The sequence below is a fragment of the Myotis davidii genome, unplaced genomic scaffold (genome assembly GCF_000327345.1).
Source record: "Myotis davidii unplaced genomic scaffold, ASM32734v1 scaffold370, whole genome shotgun sequence".
In the NCBI taxonomy this organism is placed as follows: domain Eukaryota; kingdom Metazoa; phylum Chordata; class Mammalia; order Chiroptera; family Vespertilionidae; genus Myotis; species Myotis davidii.
Window position 1 is genome coordinate 1,185,443 of NW_006288615.1, and position 26,419 is coordinate 1,211,861.

The 26,419-nt window shown below is 41.6% G+C and overlaps 1 protein-coding gene across 1 annotated transcript in view; it reads right to left on the reverse strand.

The window, feature by feature from the left end:
* The window catches only part of DNER (delta/notch like EGF repeat containing), a 148,059-nt gene that overhangs the window by 66,895 nt on the left and 54,745 nt on the right, over positions 1-26,419 (reverse strand). Inside the window, exons 6-7 of the mRNA XM_015561801.1 lie at positions 20,041-20,194; positions 9,343-9,456 (exon numbers count right to left, since the gene is read on the reverse strand). Of these exons, the coding sequence (XP_015417287.1) occupies positions 9,343-9,456; positions 20,041-20,194 (268 nt within the window). The remainder of the gene's footprint in view (positions 1-9,342; positions 9,457-20,040; positions 20,195-26,419) is intronic.

The window sequence follows — 26,419 nt, forward strand, 5'->3', positions numbered from 1 at the left end:
CAGTAGGAAATTATTCGGCAATGGAAAGGAACTAAGTTATGACTCATGACATGACATAAATCAACTTCAAAAAATTATGGTTGATGAAAGAAGCCAGCTATACAACACATAATGCATAACTTCATTTATAAGAAATGCCCAGAAAAAGCAAGTCTAAGGATATAGGAAGTAAATCAGTGGTTGCCTGGGGCTGGGGTGGGAAGAAGAGTTGACTTCAAATGGCCATGATGAGTCTTTCAGGATTGATATAAATCCTATCTAATAAAGACAGAATATGCAAATTGACTGTCATCTTGCAACAAAGATGGCGGCACCCACAGCCAATAAGGAGGGAATATGCAAATTAATGTGACAAAGATGGTGGTGGCCAGCCCAGAGTGAAGGTGGGAGGTGGCTCCCAGTCCCGAAGTGAAGGTGGGAGGCAGCTCCTGGCCCCGGAGCAAAGGCGGGAGGCGGCGGCCAGAGCAAACGCCCGGGCCCTGGGTGCTGGAGAGAAACCGGGGCTGGCAGCCAGGAGAAGGAAGGCCTATTCTTGCACGAATCTGTGTGCATCACGCCTCTGGTATTTTAATATTAGATTGTGGTGATGGTTGCACAACTCCATATATTTATTAAAATGCATTGAACTGTACTCTTAAAATGAATGAAATCTATGATATGTAAATTATACTTCAATAAAGGTTCTAAATTGCATTCATTTTAAATGTGTTTAATTGTATAGGTGATTTTTTATTTTGTGTGTGTGTGTGTGTTTCACTATTTCTCATTTTTAAAATGTTACATATTTATGTGTGTGGGTCTATAGGCTTGTGTGTCCATGTAGGTGTTTAACAATGCTTTGGGTAAAATCTATTTTTCTTTTAATATTTTAAGAGAAGTTTGAAAATTAAATGAAGATTATTCAAATTTTAGAAACAAGAGTTAAAGAATTTTACTCATATCCAGTTTTTATTCCAATATTCTATTTCATGGTTTTTATCTCCTTTAAATTTATATTTACCCATCTGCACGCAGAACTAGAAATGCTGGTAGTTTCTGTTGCTATTGTTAAGGACATAGGGAATATACAAAACAAAAATTGTTCCCAGACTTAACCATCTGAAGCATCATCCAAAAATTGGCATAAACAACATGGTATTCTTCCGTCCGAAATAGAAAATTCAAAAATTATCTAATGCTATCCAACATTTTATAATGTTTTGGGTAGTTTTTAATTTTAGAAATAATCCTAAGAATGTATCACACAATCAGTTTTAATAACACTTGAATTCTCCCAAGAGTCCCCTTGCAGCCTAGAGTGGAATACAGTTCTATCCTTCATGAAATGTTTTCCATTTCATTCTGATTGCAAAGGAGACACTTAAACACGCCGTTATTACCATAGAACAAATTGAGAAACCAAGGCAAGTCCTGACCCTTCTAATCTACTACTGCCCTGTCCCAGAAACAAGGCAAAATTACTTTCTCCATAAAGTTGTTGTGGATTCTAAAAAGATATACATCAAAATTCTTAGAACAGCTCCCAGGCCAATGCTGAATGACTGAATAAAAATGGTAATAAGAATAGAAACAGCTGACATCCTCTGGGGGCTCCACATTCATAAACCCATTTGAACTCCAAAACACAAAGAGCTCAATATAGGAGAACAAATGGAATACTGCTTTGTGGAATTTATAATAATAAAAGCATAATATGCAAATCAACCGAATGGCCAAACAGCAGAATGACTGTCCAGACGACCACACTATGACACGCACTGGCAACAGGTCAGCCAAGGCCTGATTGGTCGGGGGGCCCCACCATTGCCCCATGATCGCCCTGCAGAGGGAGGCCCAGGTGGGGTGTATGATCAGGGGGCTTCACGATCGATCGCCCTAAAGAAGGAGGCCCAGGCTACCCAGCTGGCAGTGCTGCGGTGGGTGGGTGGGGCCTCCTTCTGCGGGGCGATCGATTGCGGGGCTCCCAGTCTGAGAGAGGGCGCAGGCCAGGCTGAGGGATTTCCCCCCTCCCGCCGCCCCCCCAAGTGGACGATTTTTGTGCACTGGGCCTCTAGTATTGTAATATAAGTAAAAAAAAAATAACAATAGCAGTGTTTCTAAAATGACTAAAAGATGGATAAATTAGCCATACTGGAGGAATTATGTGTAGTCCTAATTGGAAGCTAACATATTTGAATTAATAATCCCACTTGAAGGTAGAAAATGAAAAACTATTTGATATGTTAACCAAAAGATGCATTGAGAATAACGAAGATAGTGATATTTCTTATTTGGAATAGTTTATTTCAAGTCATACAAACCTCATATGATGGACATCAGGAAATATTAAAATGAAAACACCAGAGCTCCAGAGAGAAACTCAAACACATGGGAGAAATACCAGCAGTGGAGAGCTTTAAAAACAACTCACTGTAATAAGGGGAAGTTTAGAAAAGGATGAAAGATTAAAGGATTAAAATGGAGAATAAACAAAACAGAACTACAAAGGAAATCTCTAAGGAATGCAGGGATAATGCAAAAAAAAAAAAAGAAAGAAAAAAACCACCACACTATAATTTACTTAGTTGACTGTTCAAGTTTTGTATTTGAACCAGTATTTATATATGCCGGCTGACCATTTATTCTGTAAATAAAAAAGAAATCAGCACCCCTGAGATATACACATTACGGAAACCACATATTTAAGACCCAAAGAAAGCCCTTCTGGGAGACTTTAAATTACAAAACAATGGAGTCACTCTATGGAGAAAGCTATCTAGATGTCAGAAGTTTCTGCAAGATTGATAAGGGGGAGTACGGAATAAAGTAACACTGGCATTTTTGCTGACCCTGTAAAGATCATTTATATAGAAGAAACGATATGTGTGGGCACTTAAAACCAAACACGTGATTTCAGTGTCTTGGCAAATGGTTCCAGTCAGAAATTTAGAAAGTATGCCTGATTGTTTCTTGTCCCTTAACCCCCATACCTAACCAATCAGTGGATAGTAACAGGTTCTATTTCCAAAATAGTTTGTGAATCCAAATGTTTTATATCATCTCACCGCCACTGTTCTAGTCAATTATCTTTCCCCTCGTCTATTATAAGTTTCCTCTGGTGAGCATCCCTGTTCTATTTTACCCCTATAACCAATTTCCCAAACAGCAATGAAAATGATTTTCTTCGAACAGAAATACCATCATCACTTCTGCCTTCCATGGGCAACAAGTCCTACAGGCCTTGACTCAGCTGACCACTCTGAGCCCTCTCTTTCCAGGACCTGGCCACGCTGCCTTCCATGCAGTTCCCAGAAATGACAAGCCATCCCCCACCTGGAGCCTTGAAACATTCCAGTGCCTGGAAGTTCCTGCTCTAACCTGCTCACACAGAGAGCTCCTTTTAATTCTCAGCCTCAGTGCTGGACAGACAGGCTTTCCCTGATCACCCCATTCCAGTTACATATATCTCTTGCTTGTTCTGTATCACAGCACTTTCCTGACTTCGTGAGATGTAGTTGTGTGATGGTTTACCAGAAAATAACCAGCTCTCATCCCCAATAAGATCCAAGGCATCCTAGAGGAGTCACATGGGTTCCTCTCACCCTAGAAGCTCAGCACCCAACAGAGCGGTCACGCAGTCAAAATTTGTGGAATAACTGAGCAGGTGAAAAAATGGACGAATGAAAGAGGACATTTTCTAATAGATTTATTCCACAATTAAAAAAAAAAGTAGATTGAGAAGTATGGATTAGGTTTGGGGAGTTACAATAAAGGAATATGAAAAGGGTGAATATTAGTCACTATCTGCTCTGATTACAGATAATATAAACAATCAGTGAATCAAGAGAGCAGTAGAAAATTTGGTGCCTTGATGAGTTGCAAAGGGAAACAAAAAGAAGGTCTGTAGAATTTTGACTCTCAAAGAATTTAGTCTTCAACAGTGAAGACCAGAAGGACATATTTGCGATGACGCGAGAACAATGTGAGGCCATTTTTTCCTTCTGCAAACACGGAATGATTCCCGCATGAAGTGATGTTGGAGGGACAGGCCCAGCTGTCAGCAGGGGATCGGTGTGTGGCACAGGCTCTGAGAGCAGCAGTGATTGAAAAGAAGGAAGGATTGTTAGGGGTGTGCAGGCCAGGAAAACCTCACAGAGAGCTGGAGTTTGCACTGGGCCTCAAAGAAAACCCTGGATTTGGTTGGGCAGACAAGGACGAGAAATGATATTGGGATCAGAGAAGAGGTTTTGGCTGATGTTTATGGAAAACGTAATTGGGACCACATTTGTTCCAGTTCTAAGAAAGTAGACAGCTATGCATGATAAAGAGGAGAAGGGGGAATATCCAGGAAAAGCAATTACAAAACCATCAGATGTAAAAGACCCAAGACAATCACATTTAAAATGTGACTTTTAATTTTTAAGAAAATCCATGTGAGAGAGTAAAAACCACTTTAAGGACTTCTTAGCAGAACAAAAGGATGAATTTAGATTTAAGACAGGAAAACGAAAAATAACTAGGAAATAGAGAAATATTAAGTTAACTTCTCCCCAGTTTAGACTAAATATATAAAAGTCAGAAGAAATTAAACTTAAAGTAGATGAATTATATGAACAAAAATAATTGGTTATTAACAGTGGAAATTTAGAGGTTTAGTGAGAAAGTTCTGCTATTTCCTTTGGGCATCCATTTATCTAACATATTTATATATAATATATAATTGTTGAGGCCAGGCACTGCTTTAAGACCTTGCATGTTATTGAGGAACTAACTTGTAAAATCACTGACCAATCTGTTCCAGTCTTTACCCATATTGCTACAAATCGTCCCTCTTCCCTTCTCACCTCAATTACACTAGTAAACACCTGATTTCCTACTTCCAGTCTCAACCTCCTCTAATTCACTTTCTATACTGCTTGCAATTAGGGATAGCAAAACAACACAAATAGATGATATCCAGTAGCCTCAGAATGAAATGCAGACTTAGTGTGGCTTATACGACCGTTCGTGATGGGGCCTCTGAGTAGTCCCCTCATTTATGCTCACTTTCCATACTCCACTTGGCCTTACCGAAATATTGGCTCTCCTCCAAATCATGAACTCTCTGCATCTCCTTGCATTTTTAACCCATCTTTCTTTCTACTTAGAATAATCTATGTGGATTATGAACCTTTGTAACTGAGTATATCAACATGAATCTAGAGTGATTGCCTCTCTAACTTTCGACTATCATGTGCCAGCCCTAAACTGGGCATCAGAATGGTTCCCAAAGCGAAGAGCTCAAGGTGACAGGTAGGACCCAGGCATTCACTAGACGTGAGCGCTGCTGGCCCCCACTGCTAATGGGAGAAGCAGGCAAACAAAATTCCTTCCAGTGTTTTTATTTAAACAATATCAGAGAAACTGTGCTGTGGGAAAAGAAAAGGGGAGAGAAACAAAAAAGAAATAAGGGCTCAGTTGTATATCACAAATTAATGAGCATGTACCAAACATAGAAATAAAATTTTAGACACACTTAGTAAGTCTTCATATATCCTATTTTGTTTCCAAGAGGTGAAACCACATAGCACTGGGAACTCCAAGGATCTCAGCTGCTAAAATTCCTAAATAAAGTGGTGATTTAGGGATAAAGCCAAATGTTAAAAGAATAAGAACAGTATTTCATTCAGGCATGGTAATTTTATGAGGACATGTTGCATGATTCTTGCGTAAATACATGCAGTTTTATATGGTCCTAAGAGAGGGCTTTCACCAAACTCATACATATCAGGATTCTGGGGGAAAACAAACAAATCCTAGAACTGGATAACTCATAAATCCTTATTGGAGAGCATGCCCACTTCCTGAGCAATACACATTAATCTCAGAGATAATTTTTATGACAAGTGTGACTATTGCCTGTAAATCCCTTTAAGATGGGAAGCATCACCACTGACAAGAGTTGAACAAAAGGATTTACGCAGCTAAATTACTCAAGGCTATAAAATGTAGAAAAACAAAAAATAGTTTTGGATAAAGCTTTGGAGCATGTTGCAATGGGATTCAACCTTCAGGGCCTTTGGCTCAACATTAAGTTTCAGACCCAAACCTTCCTTAGAGTCGCTTAGAGATTTTAAAACTTTTCTCTATAAACATTCTTGAATAAACAAATGGATTTAATATCTCAGTAGGGAGCTCTCAAGCAGATATATCTAAATTGAAGACTTTTAAGAATGGGGTTCCTTAAAGGTAATAGTCAACTCTCATCATTTTATAAAGAAACAATGTCTGGAAAAGATAAAAATTGTATGACTCACCCAAGGTGATATGATTAATTCTCCATAACCATCATTATCATCATCAACATCATCATCAACATCATCCTCATCATCATCACTAATATTTATTCAGCACTTACTATTTGCCAAGCACAGGACTAAGTCCTGTTCTTCACAGCTACTTACAAAGAGCATACTAGTATCACCCCCATTTTCTAAAATGAGGAAAAGGAGCCTCAGAGAAGCAAAGAGCTGTAAAAGGCACACCCGGATATCAAACCCATAGTGTGACCCTAAAGACACATTTGTAACCACTCCACGCTCCTGCTGCATCATCAGAACCAGAATCAGGTCTACTGGTGCCCAGGCCAGAGAGACACACCAGCTCTCACTTTGGCAATGGAGTTTCCAAGTTATAAGATCTGTAATGTCTGACAGTAAAATCCAATGTGTTATTCTAACAGTTACAGGTCTGAAAGAAAGGAGTCCCTAACTGCATGCAATTCATGTCTTCATGGCTGCCATATGAGAGCAGTTACTATAAATGATATGTGTCTATAATCCTCTCAGGAGGTTAGCACTAGAAAACGTCTTTACATTCATGCTTTAAAACAGTGGTTGGCAACCTTTCAGACCTCACGGACCACCAGTTGGCGACCGCTGCTTCAAACCACATTGGAGAAATGTCACAGGAAGCTTCCTATTCTCACTTTGGTCTTTGATTACCACATGCCTTCTATGGCAGGTAGATTTCAGGAGGATTATTAGTTTATATGAGAGGTGCCCTGTGTGATAAGAATGATCACAGGTGCAGAACTGACAATGTTTTCATTTCTATTGATTTGTTTTTATTCATTAATTTATGTGATATTCTACTTCTTCAAATCACCAGGTCCAGGGAGGGAGGATAAAAATTGAGATGCTGAAGCAAAGATGATGGCTAGACAGTAATATTCAGATTTTATTTATATACAGATTTAAATATATTCATGCATGTAAATACAATGGACAGTAATGATAAGTATAAACAATTAGATATCTGCAGAATTAAAACTCACTTAGTTCTCTAATATATATGAGCTTCTCTCCTTCTCAAATCCTATCCTTCCACATCTCTTTCCTGCACTTCTACAACAGCTCCCAAACTTTTCTCCTTATTCCCATTCTTGTTTCCCTCCAATCTATAATGTTCCAGGATGAAATTTTCAAATTCCCATTAAAATTCATTAATGGTTTGGCTGTTAATATTGATAAAGCAGCTAATGTTTACTGAGCTACTTTCTGGTAGCAAGCAAAGCAATAACAACAAAACATTCTGGGGTTTTAAAGTTCTTGCACAAAAACCCCTTGTGATTCCAGAATGGCCCTCTGAAGGAAGCGGTATCATCACCACCCACATCTACTAATAAAAGAAAAGAACTGGGTCGGAGAGGGGTATTAATGATTTTTCAGCAGTCAGTTAGCCAGTGACCCTGAATCCCACCCCCGGCTATGGCATAGCCTGCAACCAGAGTGGATGGCAACTGTGGAGCGCAAGGTGAGGCACACTGTGAAGAACTCGGAAGTGTTCTACGGGCAAGTGATGATGGGTGCTGCTGCACGGCCATCAGCCCTCCCAGTGTTTCTAAGTTTTCCCATTTGTTTCAGAGACTACGGTGGAGGGTGAGGAGCGGGGCTCGTCCAGCACATTTAACTCCATCGTCATGGTGACCACAGTCATCACAAGCACATCCAGCTACAAAGGAACACGCCAAGGCCGGCTGCAACCACCCAGCTCCTGCACCCTCTCAGGTGAGCAGGAGCCAGGAGACAGGATTCATCTTTAGCTGATGCTCAGGGCTTCACATCAATGAATACGAGACACTGCCGATATGAAACGCTGCCAATCGCAAGGGCGGCTACCGGCAGCCCCGAGCCCTTGGGTTACTGGGTGGTCAGTGGCCTTTTATCAACACTCACGCAGTACCACTGCCTTCCTGCTACCTCACAGTCAGGGGCAGCTTAGGGTCATTTTGTGCACAGATATCTTTCCTTCCACACTCACACTCTACATGCACCCTCCACAGAGGATGGCATGCTACTCTGTGTGGTTGTCAATGTCACTTCAGTGGATCAGGAGTTTACATGCTGGTTTTAAGAAGTAAAACCTCTAAAACATGCTATTCTTGCAACATCCAAGATTTCAAGTAATTCCTTCCATAACATTCCTCCAAGCAGAAACAGAAACAAAACTTCCTCTAAGCACAAAATCATTCCATGAACACCCGCTTGATAGCTGTGATTACCCGCCTGCTTCTTCACATGAAACTTCACAATGTAAAACTATTTTTACCAATAAAAGTAGGACTGAAGCAGCATTTGAGATCTTCTCAGTAGCTGTCATCAGTTTGGTTAAAATAAACTCTTACAAAACAATGTTTTTAAAACTAGCTCGAAAGCCTTGGCTAGTATGGCTCAGTTGGATGGAACATTGTCCGGTGCACCAAAAGGTTGCCGGTTTGATTCCTAGTTGGGGCACATACCCAGGTTGCGGGTTTGATCCCCAGTTGGAGTGCATATAGGAGGCAACTGATCGACGTTTCTCTCTTACATTGATATTTTTTTTCTCTCTCTCCCTCTCCCTTCCTCTCTCTCTAAAAGCAATAAAAATAGATTTTTAAAACAATAGCTCTAAATTGTGGCTTTCCAGGTGACTCGAAATTTCTGAGATGTTATACAGTTGATTTAAAATCAAAAGCAGGTGAACTTTACCCTGAATATTTTTCATGTGAACTGGTATCAAAAACCAGTAATTTAACAAAATATGAATCTTAAGTGAAATGCACCATTAGAAAGAAATTTCATTTTATTATAGTTATTCGTTTTCAATGTATACATAAAAATCACAGGAATTCCTAGATTATCTCTAATAGTCAAACATAATGTTCAAGCCATTCTAGCATAGAACTAAAAAAATATACGAGTATATAATTCTTTTAAAATAAACAGAACAAAATAGGAAGTTCCCTTGTATAGTGTTTTTCAAAAATTCAAAGTACAAAGCTCATCAAATAAGTTCATGATTTAAAATGGAAAACAAAGGTGCTGCTGGGGCGATAACATTTACCTTCTGGACACTGGCAGGTGAATCCACTGAGATTAGAAATGCACGTTGCTCCGTTTCTGCATGGGTCTAGGATACAATAATCAATCTTGGATTGGCAAAGCTCTCCGGTATAACCTGAACAGAATAAGAAAGGTATTTTACATAATATGTTATGCCAAAGCCACCATGAACCATCCCATGAACTGATGGAGTCCGCTGGTACCCACCCAACAAAGGCAGCAGCCCTGAGCGCACATCTCCCACCAACAGCCCTGTCCAGGTTTCATTCCTCAGGTGAGTGGTTCTCCACGGGTGACACTTTCCCCGCAGAACATCTGGCAATGTCTAGAGAGACATTTATTGTCACAGCGATGGGGGTGCTATTAACATTTAGTAGGCAGAGGCCAGGAATGCTGCTAAACATCCTACAATTCACAGGACAGTTGCCAGCAACAGAGCTATTCAGCCCAAAATGTCCCTAATGCGGAGTTAAACATGCTGGTTTAGGTCAATGAGACATTGATCTTTCTGAATAAAAACACTCATTTTGTCCCAGTGCCTCTCATCTTTCATTAAACAGAACCTGGTCCTTTACAAAGCAGGAAAATAGCTCCTTCAGAACATTTTTCAGAATCCTTAGGAATATTTACAACCTCTAGAAAGTTAAAGATCATTTTACAATAAATTATTTGATGACAAAACTTTAATTACTGAGGAACTTATAATTGTGATATTCAATGAATAAGTAAAATAATTAGGTCAAAAACAGGTGACCATTGGAAGCACTGATGTCTCCTTGTAGAGAATTAATCACAAAGGTCTAAAGTTTCTTAGAAGAATATTCTAGCAAACAGAAAGGATATAAGAAAAGTTGTGATATACAGTAAGAATGTCTTTCAAGGACATATGGGATGAATGGCGAAGCTCTAAACTGAGGCTTGGTGCTTTTAGCAACTGACCCTGAGAAATTACATCAGATAAAATCAAGTTTGTATGCTAGTACACCATCAAGGAAATGCACTGAGCTATAAACTTATTCAGTAAGCTCACTACAGATTACATCTGGTCTGAGGTAGACTTAGAGTATTTAATTCTATACTAGTTTGTCTTTAAATATAAAAATAGAAATTTTAAATTTATCAGTGTTTGGAGAAAGGAAAATAGCTAAGTTCCCTGTGAATGTCAGAATGGCTTCGAAGAAAACTACATCCTGGTGATCAGTCTTTTGACTGTTTTCAACATAACAAAAAACCCACCCCACTCCCACCAGCACCCCCATGTCAGTATCTATATTGCCTGTAATCTTCTAATGAAGGAAAACCTGGAGTTTAATGGCAAATTGCAGGGGCATCCTCGAAGTTGGCCAAGTGGTCCGATTATTAAAAAACAAGGCAATCGAACAGTGGTTTTCCTAAACTTCTTCCCTGCACAACTGTTGTTGTGTATTATGTTTCCTTCACGATCTGCTACTGAAATAAAAATAGGCCTCTGCCATTGCCTTCACTCTGGAGGCAGAATGTAGCGGTTTCTTCAGAAGCTTCCAGGGTGAGAATTGTGGTGAGAGCTATTTTTAACATTCCTATCTTTTAATAGCCTGGCCTGGGCAGTGAGGCCGGCTGCTGTGTTTGTCCTGAGAGCCTGAAGCCCCTGGAGAGCCCACCAGCCCCAGGCCTTGCCCTGGGGGGATCTGAGCAGCCAGGGCTGGGGCTCAGCCACTGCTGCGGAGACGGAGACGGATGCCTAATATTAGCAACTGAAGTAAGAAATAAATAGCAGGGCTCCGCGTGCCATCAACACGGTCCATCTCAGAGGCATCCAATATCAAAGTCGGAAGGCAGGAATTATTTAACAGAAAAAAAAATGAGTAAGATCTGCTGGCAGGGGGGGGAAACAAAGCCATCTGAACAAATGGAAGCATGATTTAAAAACCAAAGGCAAAGAAAAAAAGAGCTAAGAGGCCCACCTGTGAGAGGAAATTAATAAAGTATAAAATGGGACGATGGGATAGGAAAGCATGAGAGAAAGCTGACAGCACAATTAGGAAAATTAATCTCAAGTTTAGAAAAAAAGTAACACATCCAACAAGTACATAGGCAAAAGGCACAGTGGGAAGGACAGAGGTTGGGGAACGAAAGGTCAGGGATGATGACGCACCAATCAGCGGAGTGAGCAGGGCAAAACCATGGCCTTTGCCCTTCATTTCCCTCGGGGTGAAACAGGGGTAATAATACCTGCTCCCTCCAGGGTGGTTGTAACGATTGAATGAGAGCAAGTCCAAGGAGCGGGAGCTGTTCCTAACAAGGGCAGCCTTGAGTCCACAATAACTTGCACCACGCCTGGCTCAATATTTTTGAATGAATGAATAATTTATGGATTTTAACACTGCCACCAATGTGCCAATATTGTTTGATCTCTGCTTTGAACAGGCAGCTTAAAGCAACGGTTCTCACAGTGTGGTCCCCAACCAGCGGCAGCAGCCTCCCTGGGAACTGGCTACCAACGCAGAGTCCCCAGCAGCACCCAGACCTGGAGAATCAGAGACTCTGGGGGTGGGGCCCAACAATTTGAGTTTAAGACACCCTCCGGGTGATTATGACACAAAGTACATGCTAAAGTTTGAGTATATGTACATGCTAAAGTTTCTGATGTGGAAAACTAGCAGAAAACAGTTTTTAATAGCGAATATGAATATTAGTCATTTAAGAATTACATATACAATGCAGATAACAAAGGAAAAAGATCAGAGAGTGAAGGTCAAATAAAATGTATCATGTCAGAAAGCCCTTATGGACTGCGCTGTCCACACGTGCTGTTTCTTTTTATGAGTAGGAACCTCTAAGGCTCAGTTGTTGCGTCTACCATTGCATTGTTGGTGGGTATGCTTCCCTATTCTTTAAGAGCAGGTGTTAGTGATTTCTGTCCCCAGCTCCCAGCACAGAGCCAGGGACACCACAGGTACCCATTACACAGTCATTAACGACTGTCTAAGCACCATGCTTTGCTATTTTTTAGATAATCCCTTTCCTTAAGCTGTGATATTGATATAGGCCAGATAGCTTATGACACCTGAATCTTCTAATCTGGTAGTTACAAAGGGGAAGAGATTTCAAGAAAGTTCTTTTCATTGAGTAGGTCCTGATGATTCCCTGAGAAACTTAAATCAAAGAGGAAGGAAACCTGAAGTTAATTAAGAAATATGCTGTGGGACAAACAAGCTAAGGGACTGACTTAAAAATATTCATCAGTTGAATTCTAAGTCTGTATTATAAACCAAACTACAGAAGAGGCAGCCAGTCATTCTTTCAGAAAGAAGGCCTGTGAGTGAAAATCCGGGGGATCTAAAGGAAGTCTGGAAACAGTTCCTGCCTGCAGAGAGATCCACGTTCACATGAAAGAACACATGGTGTGAGCAAACCAGGGCAGTGGCACTGAGTCAGGCACATTCAGGGACAAGGCTGGGCCGACCGAAGTGTTGGGGACAGAGGGAAAGGCTAGGCTGGGCGCAGGCCCTGACAGGCCTCACAGGCACGTGCTGAGGCGCTGGGGTTACCACACGTGGCAGTGTCTGTGAAGGTTTCTGAACAGCATGCAGATGTGAGAAGGCACATTGCAGATTGGTCATCCTCTGTTCTCATCCACTTCAATTTTAGAAGGGAGCTTCAGTCTCCCCTCCCTTCTCTGTGGGAACAGGAGCTCTGGTATAGACCAAATGAGGGAACTCCCGAGGGGGCCATCAAAAAAACGGGATGTGGGGTAGTGGGCAGAGCCTCGAGGAGAGAAGAAAGAGAAGAAAACTCTAATCTATCTCCTCCGTCAAGAGTCTATGAATAGGTGCCCTTTACAGATCATCTATTCAATGCCAGTTGGGCATGTGTGTGTATGTATAGATGTGCATTTGTGTGAGTTCGTGTGTGTGTGTGTGCATGTGTTTGTGTACATGCTTGTGTATGTATGTGCATGTGTACATGCTTGTGTGTATATGTTATATTACGTTTGTGTGTGGGTATGTATGTGCATGTGTTGTGTGAATGCTTGTGTGTGCAGGTGTGTATATGTGTGGGTTCTCTCGAACTCTTACAAGGTCATTACCATTATTCTATTTCACAGAGAAGTAAACGGTGGCTCAGAGGAGCAAGGTACAGCTGGTGAGCGACTCCACCTGGACTGAAACCCAGGATTGCAGACTCCATACCCCACACTCTTTACTCTTCCCTGTGTCTTTTCTTTCCTCTCAGGCTTGTTTGAAAAGACTGTGAGAGCAGCAAGGCCAGCCCTGAGGCAGGGAGAGGAGGCAGGGAGTGGTCTGGTAGGCCTGGATCTCTAGGACCAGCAGAGGAGAGAAGGATGTGCTGAGGCCCCACGTGGTCCAGTGTGGCTCACCAGTCAGGGAGACCACAGAGCTGAGGGCAGATCTCCAGCCAGAGGAAGTAGCACAGAGCTCAGTGCAGGCAGCCAGCTATGGCCTGACAGTGACAATGACAGCAGCTGACACCTGCTGAGCGCTCGCTATGAGCCAGGTACCTCTGTGGGCACTCCACACCCATCAGTTTATTTAACCTTCACAACAGCCACCAGATTGTGATGCTTGGAATTCTGTCACCTATTGCAATTTACCCAGTGAGAGTAAGTAATTTCCCCGAAGTCATGAAAAAATGGGCAGTGAGTGCAGGCTTGGCACTGGCAGCCCACTGGGCTCTCTGAGTTCCGGGCTCCGGGTGAGCAAGGCAGCATGGATGGCAGAGAGGGTGGGCAGGCTTCGCACAATCATTCCAGCAGTGGATGACAATGACTCAAATCAGGGCATTGGCCAAAGAAGAGAAAACAAATGGGGATCATCATAAATAAAGCAAACCTGGTGGCTATCCAAAGACAGATGAGCTGAGGGCCTCCATCTGTGAAGACTGAGCTTCCAAACTGGGTGACGAGGGTGGTGATGGCACCAATAGAAACTGGAGCCCATCAGAAAAGCCAGGCTAGGAGCATGTGTGGGAGGCGGAGGGGGGAACACAGTGGTCAGGAGATGAGTCTAACCAGGGTTGAGGTGGTAGCAGGCGCCCAGTCCAGTAGGAGTGCTAGAGTGGAGGGGACTCGGGCTGGAGGGAGGGTCTGGAAGACATCCACTTGGAGGTGACAGCTCAGAGAGAGTGACTGCTGCTATGGAGAGCAGTTAGAGAGGGATGGTAAGGACTGAGCTCTGACAGTAGAGGGGAAAGGAAGGAGGGGAAGAGCTGAGGAGAACTCAGGAGACAGGACACAGGGCAGTGTCTGTAAGCCAGGTGAGAAATGCTTCCACAGAGATGACAGTCATGGGCAGGATGAGGACACTGCCCATGACCTTGGAGAAGTGGTTTCATGATATAAAGAGAAAGGAAGTGTAAGGGTGTGGGTGGAAAACTGCGCATTGGGTGTAGACCACTATGTAGTGGAGATGAAGAGGATGAGAGAGGAGGAGAAAGAGGTGGGCACAGGGGAACAGCAGCAAGGACTTGCTACATTCTTGCTTGTTTGAGGGGCTGATATTCAGATGAGAGCTGTGAATCCTGTGGACAAGAGGCCAGGGAAGGGATGGGGAGGGAGATGGAAGACAGCAGGGAGAGGAAGACAGAAAAGGTTGGAAGCGTAAGATCCTGGAGGAGAGAAGGGAGAGCATGTGGAGGGTGGGGTTCATAGCAGCACTATTCACAACTGCCAGCAGGTGGAAACAACCCTAATGCCCAGCACTGGATGGATGGGTTAATGAACCTGGTGTATCCATACAATGGAATATTATTCAGGCATAAAAAGGAGCAAATTTCTGACACATGCCACAACATGTGGTTACACATTTTCTTTTGTTCCCTGCCCCAAACAGTGGTGAAGGAATTGCAAGCAACACTCACAGCCAAAGAATTCCATGCCTCCTGCTCCTTTCATCACTCACAGGAAATTCACTAACCTTGAATATGTTGGTAAAACATACTCTGACCCAATGATGGGCAGAGAAGGAAGTCACCAGAATTCCCATTTCTCTGTGAGATTTGTGACCTTGGGCAAGTCAGCCTCAGAGTCACCATTGCTTCCCACACTCCACATGCAGAGGCAAGTCCAGAGATTCCTTCCATTCTGAGACTCTAACCTAACCTGCTTTTTAAAAACCACACTCATGACGAGCTAAGGTGCTCCCTTCCTGAGCCAAGTGAGCGTGGGTGTGAGCACACCCCGCAAATCTGCTCAGGATTTACCTCCAGGAAGAGGCGACCCCTTTCTAACTCACAACGCCAAGGCACCGGGAGGCCATCTGAGGAACACTCGGTGTTTAAACAAGTAAAGCGGGGCAGGAACACTCACTCGTTCCCCTTGCGTCCAAAACAAAGGTTTTAAAAATAGGCTGAAATCACCAATTAGCTGAACAATGAGGTGCTCTGAAGTTGAAAAATGCTTTGCACGGTGCTGATAATATTTTGGCAGTGGTGACTCTGAACCTGTATCATAGCTATCCTTTTCAGAAAAAGAAATAGCTCCTTTGAGGAAAAATCATATTCTTCAAATTAGAAGGCTTTTATGAAAATAAATCCTGATTTAAAACGATAACTTTCAAGTTAATCATTCATTGTGTGTCTGTAACATGCAAGGCACAGGGCTTGGCACTGGCAGGGAGTGGAGAAATAAAGAGTAATGCCATATGACGTTGCTGCCCTCAGGAGAGCCATGACCTGATGTGGGTGGGAGGCTAAAAACATGTGTGCCATAGGGAGGAGTCCGGGGAGAGTGGGCAGAGGGAGGAGAGGCAAGGGAATCGAGCCTCTACAGCATGACTTGCATAGAATTTCATCTCATTCTAGTCATTCATTCATTCATTCATTCATTCATTCAGGAAATCTTTATTGAGCAACTCTATGTGCTGGGCTAGGTACTGGAGAAACATGTCCACAGAACAGACCACAAGCTTACATTCTCATTTAATACTCATAACCAGCCATGGCGAGGGTTGTTGTAATCTCCTTGCAGAGTGGAAGAAGCAGGCCTAGAGAGGTTAGGTAACTTGCCCGAGGAGCCCAGCTAGAAATGGTAGGGATGGAAGCAGGATTTAGTCTGCTGGCTCCAGAGGCTGTGGTCAGTGGGACATGCAAGGGTCAGGGCTCCAGGGCAGGTGGTACCCGGTCTCCTGCCTCTGGTGCTTAGTGCTCTTGTAACCTCAGTCAACAAGCAGGGAAGGTCTCCAGGACGCTCATCCTTATGGTGGTGAGAAATAACCCACATTTAAGATCCAATTGTGTGGGATTTATGATTGTCATCTGGGCATCTGGCTCTAGAGCCTGTCCTCTTAAACAATTTGCCATAATTAAAAAAAAAATCAAAGAGACCTTTCTGATTCTGTTCCTCACATTAATGTTGCCACTAATCTTGTCTTTACAACAGTCTGTAGCTGCTGCTCATTCATTCTCGCATCCTGCCCATGTCCTCTGTACCTCATCCCTGCCAACCACTGTCACTTGAGAAAACTCTTAGATCAATAGAAACTGAGCGGCAGTGACTATCGCCAAATATGCTGCTGCCCTTCAGAGTGTTTGATAAATTCTAGCTACCCTTTCTTGCTTTGTTCCTGTATGTAGTCTTAGAGAGACCTCAGAGCTCATGTAGCCTTTATCACATCCCTGCAAACAGGAGGCTGCCAAGGCTTGGACAAAACCAATAACCTCCTGTTGGCAAAGCCAATAACCTCCTCTTAGATTTTCCTACAGTATTAATGCTGTTGACAATCCCCTTCTTTTTGAAAGTATTGCAAGAAAGTTTTTAAAAAATCAATTACACCTGCTAAAAACTTCCTCCTCAAAATAGAAATTTTACTGACCATATTGTATTATTAATTTTATATTGCATGTACATGTATATGGCATTAATTAATGTTTTACTATTGAGCAATGTTTTACTATTTTCTGCTTTCCAATAAATTGTATTAAAAATGAAAACTATAACAGTTTGTTACTTAACCAACTCAACATTCAATGCACCATATTCATTCACAGATTACCCATGACTCAAAAACTTCTATCTGTACTGGCATTTGATGTAGAAATTAAATCAAAACACCAAAATATTAGCAAATTTGGAGCTGAAGCTTCTTGGCTGAAAATAATATTTTCACTTTCCAAGAACTGTTCTCCTCTCAAGAGAAACGAGCACTGAGTCAAGGCTACGTCTCTGTGAAAATACTTTATTGGGGACTTTTGTTCTCTGATTTGAAATCATTCATTCATCAGACAAGGTAATTTCCATGATCAAATGTGCAACAATCAGAGCACAGCAAGATACATTTTTTAAAAGGAAAGCATGCTTCCCACTGCTTGTAGATCTGATGTATATCTGGAGCATCAGAGATCAATGAGCTGATGTTACTTAACCTGTACATAGTTCTTCCACAAAGGAAATGTACTTTTCCTATGGGAAGTACGTTTTTCAACACACTCAGAACTAAATTTAGTATAAAACTCCTCATTTTGAGCTACCAGTTCCCTTTCTGGACAAAATTACCTAATATTTCTTCTTTTAAGAAGAGACCTGTTTGAGATAAGGAAGTTGAAAGGCATGGGCTTGAATCGCATAGTTGTACCATGAAAGGACTCAGCACACAGTGTGGCTGCATACTCAGAGTATAATAAGATGGTTGAGAATATGGGTTTTGGAGACGGCCAGGAAGATCTGGGTTCAAATTCCAGCCCCCAGCAGGTATTGGTGAGACCATGAGAATGTTTACCGCTTCCTATGCAACGCTCTAGGGACCAAGTGACCAAATTCTGGCTAATGACATGTGGCGGAAGTGATAAAAGACACCTCTAGGCACTGCTCTCAGAACATCACAGGAGACCCTCCAGATCCCTGAGTGACCACCTGGAGGCAAGTGCCTTCATCAGACTAAGACACAGCAGAAATTAACCTTTTCTTAGAAGCCACTGAGATATGGGGATTGGTGTGTTAATGCAGCATAGTCCAGCATTGTCCTGACTAATATTCTTGGCCAAGTTACAAAATTCCCTGTGCCTCAGTTTTCTCAATTGTAAAATTGGTTTAATTAAGGCTTTTAACTCAGAGATTGTTCTACAAACACCCTAAGAAAGTACTTATCACAGCCCTGCCATGTGTTAAACACTCAGTGAACATTAGGGGTGTGTGTGTGTGTGTGTGTGTGTGTGTGTGTGTGTGTGTGTTACAGTGAAAAGCTTATTGAGAGGTAGAGTTAAGAAGGAGAGAAGAGGTTTTTTTTCTACAGGATATAGAAACTGACAAAGTATAAACCTGCTTAAGAGGCTTGAAGGAATAAGTCAGTTGATGATGAGCAGAGAGAGTTCGGGTCCCAGGGTAACATTTCCTAGAAATCTTCTACCTCTGATAAGGATTAGTTCTGGAGCATGAGGAAGAAGGAATAGGAGCTATGTGGGAGAAATCAATAATCTGTTAAATAAATGGTTTAAAGGGCCTCCACCCTGGAGATACAGTACAAAGTTAGGACACACCACAAAATTGTTAAAATGAATGAGGTGGCTCCATATGTACTAATATGGAAGGATAGCTATAATCTACCAGAAAAAAACACAACTTATAGAACAATGTGTATACTATAATCACTTGCTAAATAAATACAGAAAAATACTCATCCAATCTGCAAGGGAAATAGACATATACACACACACACGCACAGGTCTGGAAATAATATACCAAATTATTATCCTACCCCTATGAGATGATAAAGTTTGTGTTAATAGATAAGTAAAGGGCTTTCACTTTTTCATTCATAAACTTCTCCATTGGTAGGTGTTGTTGCTTACAATGAGCATTTACTCTCCCAAGGCCCATTCCACTCCACACCTCTCTTTACCCCTAACCCCTACCTCAGCCTGAATCCCCACCCAGTAGCAGAAGTTGGCAAGAGAATGAGATAGAAGAGGAAAGATGATGTCAGTTTTGAAGGATGATGTCATGTTATTTGATAATAAAAAGGAGTAATTTGGTGCTTGCTTTTAAGCTGCATCAAAACAGTTGTATCAACATGTTCACTGGTAAATGCGATTCCTGCTCCTTGAAGGTCTAGAATCAGTCGGCTAAGCTGAAAGTCAGTTAAGATGATTGGCAGGCCACAGAAGTCTGTGGGCACGTTGTCTACCGCGATCTCCTAAGAATCACTCATTGTGCTCCAAGGATTTGAAAGTCTCATGTAGTATCCATGAATCCCTTGTACTAATTAAGGAATCCCTTGCCTCGTTGTGGAGAAGAGTGTACCAAGAATTCAGTCTAATGAATGTACATGAACAAAAGGAAATTAACATAAGCAGAAAGATTAGGTGGCTTTACCTAACAACCTGGGTAGTTGATACCGGATTTTTCTTATTTTTTAGCATAATCAACCAGCACAACGCCAGCCCACACTCAGTGCCTATTTTGCAGAATTGTTTTTGAAACATCCAGGCCTCTATTTGATCAACAATAGCCTCAGCCCAAAACAAAAATGGTGGAATGCTACCATGGAAATGTCAGAAAGCCAGCCGAGAGGGAGAATGTTTATCCCTATGGGAACTTCCTTCTCCTGTTCCCCGATTATATAAAGCACAGACTGAAAGAATCAAATGGGACCTTGAAGTCCCCTTGTCCAACAGCTGGACCAAGTATTGTTTAACCACCATTAATTAATAAGTGCGTATGTTCTACAGAGTGATATATAATAATGGTGAGCTCTGGAAACCATACCAGCAAGGCAGACGCAGGTGAAATTGCTCCCGTCTTGCTTTTCCTTTGCGTCAACACAGCTCGCATTGTTCTGGCAGGGTGTCCTCTGGCAGGCATCAAATTCTTCACAGAAAGTCCCCACGTATTGCTCATCACAGTCACAGGAAAAAGTCGCCTAAAACACAAATGTACAGTGTATGTTACTGGAGTCCTCTAAAGCGTAGGGTTTGGCTGTGAAACTCAAAGTTGAAAAGCACCGCTTCTTTTTATAATTATACCAACACTGAGTATTTTCACTCACATCACTTATATCATGATCTGATTAAAATCATAGCTTTAAAAGGGATGATATATGGCCTGGCTGGTGTGGCTCAATGGTTGGGTGTCGACCTATGAACCAGGAGGTCACAGTTTAATTTTGGGTCAAGGCACATGCTTAGACTGTGGGCTTGATCCCCAGTGGCGGGGCGTGCAGGAGGCGGCCCATCAATGATTCTCTCTCATTATTGATGTTTCTCTCTCTCCCTCTCCCTTCCTCTGAAAGCAGTAAGAATATATTTTTAAAAAAGAAATGATATGTATCTCTATAGTTTAATTTCAAACATTTTAAATGATTCTTTACTCATATTTACTTCAACCATTTTCAATCTTCCTAAAATAGAAGTGGAAAGAATAACTTTAATTTAAGGGGGAAAAAAATTCAGTTTTGTTGACTTCACATGGAAATAGCAATTTTGCTAGAGCAGATATGTTGTACTACAGTCCTTAAATTAGATGCTACTCCAAGCAAATAAAATCCTGCAGCACAGACAGCTCTTGTGACAAAACATCATCAAATGTCCTCCTCGGACCACCTTCCAGAGCAAGGAATTTACTGAATCAGCCTGTAAATTAGCTTCGATCTATAGCCATGCGGATGACCTGAGTGCAGGGGAAAATACAAGGACTGCAATTCAAGTCACCTGTTGCCTTTGGGGTTTATGATATTCACTTTCTCTTAGTAAAAGACTGTAACTCAGACCCAGAGGACTGAATCTAATGAGAAGGTTCGTTTCTGAGACAGGTGTAAAATCCAAATTAAACAGAGCCTTCCTTCTCTCTCCTTCTTACCACCCTCAGGTGGGTGCAAGTCTACAGGAAATGTAACTGGTTCCAAAGCCTGTGTGAGCAGTGCAGATGGTTACTGCAGCTTTTCATGAAGAGGGGAGGAAAGAAGCACAGGAGAGTTGCATAAGCAAATCTTGCTGCTGAAAAAATCAAAATAAAACAGACAAAAGCACCTTTCCAGCTCTCCCAAGCCCCACACAGCAGGCAGGTGTTCAAATCTCTGTTCCACAGCCCTGCCCACAGCCCCTCCTGGGCTCACCCTCTGTCTCCGGGTCCCCAGCCTCCTGCCCTTAAACTTGGAGACTCTGCCCTCTTGTGTAGGTATGTCCGCCCAGATCCCCACCCAGTACTTCCCGCCCAAGCACAACAGAATGCCTTCCTTCCCCCTGAAAGAGAGAGCAGCCTTGTCCATTCTTTCATATTTTTTGTCTCTCAGTCAAGTTTTAGAGTTCTTGTCCAGTTCTTGATAAATCTCTTGCTGTATGTTTAGACTTCTTTGTGGCTCTTGTTAACGAGATATTTTCTCACCCCTTCCTTATAATATCCATCACACTAGGTAGTGATTATTAATGACATGGAAAATACTAGAGTTCTGTTACCAGACATCACCCTGCACTCTCATTACAGGTCAGAGAGTTTTTAGTGGACTTACTTATGTTTTCTAGATAAAACAACTCCACTCCCACCCCAAAGTGCATACCAATTGCAAACAATGATCACATTGCTTTCCCTTCTCCAGTCATCATGGTTACATTGGTGGCTCTTCCAGAATAATTCTGATTTCAAAGAAATGTTTGTAGAATTTACCACTAAGTAGAATGCTAGAATGATTATTAAGTTTTATCAAATGCTATTTTAACTTATATAAAAAAATAAGATGGTTTTTAGATAGCTTCCTAATTTAAAAATTATCTTTTTTTCTCTTTAACCTACGTATATGTGAGTTGAATATTTCCATTTCCATGTAGTGACTCAAACCTGCACTCCTGGAAGGAACACCCACAGAGGTCATTATGCAAAATCACTTTATGACTTCATCATTCTACTGTAGCCGTACTGCTAAAGCCTCCCACCTAACTTGCCCTGTCCCCAAAGGTTCCTTTTCTATGAAAAAACTGTCCCCTGCACAGTGAGGTCACTTTTACCCCATAAGAGGATGGTCCTTGTCACCGTGACTAAACCAGGAGTGGATGCACCACTGACCTGAGCAACCAACCAAGAGGCCAGTCAAACGTGACATTCAGCTCGGCCCAAACTGCCGGATTTTATATATGAGTGCTTCCTTTGTTAATTGAATATGTTTTAGTGAAAGGAGTATGCCAAATACTTGCAATCTGCATAGTCAAGTCTCCTTTAGTTTAAGACTATATTCTTCAATTATATTTTAGAAATCTGAGGAATTGGAATAAAAGCAATGGCTGTTTCTTCTTACATTAGAGCCAAATGTTCTGCCTCCTATTTCTGTCATCTCTCACACCTCTCTGTGGCCAGCGGAGGTTCCCTCTGCATTCCAGCAATAGTTGGCTTCCTGTCCGGTTTTTCATGAAATCCTGAGTGTTTTCCTTTTATATGCATTTGCATGGACTTTGTGGTTGAAAGCTGGGAGAAGCTACATCAAGGACTATTAGAAAGGCCACCTTTTAAATAGGAAACTGCTTTTCTAGGACTGTCTTCCAAGGAAAATCTTGTCCTTGTGCACATGTACAACAGAGTACACCATTGCTATTTCCAGGGGATATGTCTGGAACCCTTTGTGTGTCTAAAGATTTGTGACCACCTTTGATATGAGAACACAGGTGTACCCAATGCATACAATTCCAAAGTGGGTCTCAGTATCTTAATCAATTACTAGGGGTCATTATTGTCAGCAGCTGTCCTATAAAATTTACTTGGTTGGTAGTCAGATGTTCCATGCTGTTGATAAATTTATTTGGTTATTTGTGGATTACATTTTACATCTAATTTATCTGGTGAATTCCATGTAAACTATGTTGCTTATGAAAGTAAATTATTAAAAGCCACAAATCAAATATCTTTGATTTCATTTTGATTGATTTAACGATAAAACAAAAGCCATTTTGTTTTACATTTTGTTTTACTTTGTTTTAAGCAGGAACCTTGAAAAAATTTTTAATATATTTTTATTGATTTCAGAGAGGAAGGGAGAGGGAGAGAGAGATAGAAACATCAATGATGATAGAGAATCACTGATCGGCTGCCTCCTGCACTCCCCCTAATGGGGATCAAGCCCGCAACCCAGGCATATGCCCTTGACCAGAATCGAACACACAACCCTTCAGTCCACAGGCCGATGCCCTATCCACTGAGCCAAGCCGGCCAGAGCATTAAGAAATTTTTAAGAGACTGTTGAAACAATTGCTATAGACTGAATTAATTCTTAAACTTTTAATTGAATGAGAAAGATGAAGAAAAATGTTTACAAACCCTTGAACATAAAATTTTAGTTAAAATTTTGTGTATTCTGTATCATGTCATTCATAAAGTTAAACTTCTTCCTAGTCTATTTTCTAACAATAAGGAACTTTCCCATAAATATTAAAAGGTTTCTTTTTATAGTTCCTAGACTGCTGACTTATAAGAAGCCATGAATATACATTAGGAAAGTATGTTTTTAGCATATTTGTTGTGGAAAACTGTTTGATCACTGAAAGTTATAAACTGTTATACCAAGCTAGAGATATTTAACCCACTGATGGTAATGGCATCACTGATCTAGTTCAGATTAACTTAACCAGCACAAGAGACAAAACAAACTAACTTCAAATTAGTAGCTTAGCAAAATTGCAGAACAGTACTTCCCTGCAAAATTATTGTATATTCATATGTAAAAGTCTATCTCAAGTAAAATGAAAAGTGACTCTCAGAGATTAATTTAAAAACCCAATGCAGAATCTCAATTTTCCTCAAGAGCTTGGAGTCAAACATTCCATTTGTACATTAATGAAATGTTTTCAGATCATGGTTAAAAAGCTTACTTTGAAAAGTTCTAGGTGAAAAAAATGTTAGTCCTCCCTGCATTCATTTATTCACTCACTCAACAAAGTGAGCACTTAACTGTACACCAGGCACTGCTCTAGGAGCTGGGGACACAAATGTGGACAAGACTCTTCCATGCGGAGTCTACCCCACTGGGAGTGGCTGACCACACACAAAATGAACAAGTACTAGGGCAGTAAATTAGGTGATAGTGCTATGGGGAAAAGTAAAGTAGGGGCAGGGAAGAGAAACGGCGAAGGTTGTAGAGGGCATGGTGAGAAGGTAGTAATGGGGCAAAGACCTGACAGAGGTGAAGGGATGAACCATGGAGGAGTCCCAGGAAAGATATTATAGGTAAGGGGGATGGTCATTGAAAAGACACCAAGAGGGAGCCTAGCCCAGCCAAAAAGAGCCAGGAAGCCAGTGTGGCTGGAATAAAGCAGAGGGCGGGGACAGTTGTGGAACATGAGAGAAGAGGGTAATTGGGGTGAGGCTCAGATCAACTCAGGGCAGTGCTTCTCAATGGGGGACCACCTCACCCTCCAGACATTTGGTGATGGATGTCTGGAGACATTTTTTGTTGTCACACTGGGGGCTTGCTGCAGGCGTCTAGTAACTAGAGATAAGGATGCTGCTAAATATCCCACAATGCACAGAACAGACCCCAGAACAAGGAATTTTCTAGCACAAATGTAATAATGCTCAGGTTGAAGACCCTAATAGAGAGCTTTGTAAGCCACAGTAAGGATTCCAGCCTGGTGTAAAACGTTGGAAACCATGGTTCATGTGCCCCAAAAGACCCAATATTGTATTGTACATATTAATATTGCTTTACATTACATGACCTTGTTTCATTACTAAGGTTGATTTTATTCTTCTAACACCCTAATCCTGACTGAAAGTAATCCCACAGCAGTGAGACAAATGGCAGAAGTTGATAGCCATTTATTCAGGCAAACTTTACTTCTTCAATTATTATATTATGTTAGTGCTACCATCTGAGATGATCTTCCAAGTATTTATTCAGCATTATAGCATAACTGGCTCTTACCAGATAATTTAACAGAAGCTGGAGATCCAATTTTTATTCTTTAATCCTACTCACAAACAGTTTTTGCACCCTACCATATGCCAAGCAGTACTGTGAGTATTAGGGGTGTGGGGAAGGCCTGAAGGACACAGTCTCTGTTCTCATGGAGCTCCTGTTCTAGCTTATATTCTAGAGTAACAACAAAGAAATGCATAATACCCTGTCACATAGAGGTAAGTGCTACAAAGAAATGTAAACTGATATAATTAATAGAGATGGTGGGATATAAGGTGACTTTTATCTCAACCTAAGTCTAGTGGGAAGGACCGATGTTTTTGAAGAATTGTACCTACATAGAGCTCAACCCTTCCTCCACATTTTCCAGGTTTTGCTTTACATCTAGTAAATCCAACCATCAGAAAACTGAAATCCTGTGCCACAGTCTCTGCTCCTTCTTGCTCCTTCACTGAGTTGAAAGTGAGTTGTTTCCACTGAGTTGCTATTTCACCTTATGCTCTCAACTAAATAGCAAAGGGTCCTGTCCGAAACATCCCTAATAAACCTACTATTGCACTTATTCTGAGGCCATTGATGAGAAAATTATACACCTACATTTTTTGTGCCCCATCCTATCTAATAATAGACAAAGATTGAAATTAACCATACCTCCACTATGCCTCCCATTGGCTAATCAGCAATATATGCAAATTAACCACCAACAAAGATGGCGGCTAATTTGCATACTGCAGGCAGATCCTGCTGCACTGTCCCGGCAAGCAGCAGCATGATCAGAGCTGCTGTCTGCCCCAGTGCGGGATCCAGGCCTGCTGTGTCTGGGGTGGGCGAGGCGGGCAGGGCAAGAGGCAGCGTGATCCGTGAGAGGGCACAGGTTGGGCTGAGGGACTCCCCTTCCCTGCCAGTGCATAAATTTTTGTGCACAGGTCTTCTAGTTTATTATAAAGCTCTATCCAAGAAAATGCACTCATTTCAGAGCCAGTAACAATTTTGCTAGTCATGAGAACCGATGCTTTGTCCTTATGAACAGTGCAGGTCATGTGACTGTCCTTTTTTTTCTTCTATTTGATTTGGCTGCAGTAAGCTTGCAGTCTGCTCAAGATTCAACTTTAGCAGCTGCCTAGGGCTCTGTGACCTATCAATTTCCCCTTTCCAACTCAGAAACTGCTTTCTAACTTATATCTTCTGACACCGACTTTTGTTCTATATTTTTATATTTCAATACTCTATAAAATACACAGCCAAATGTAT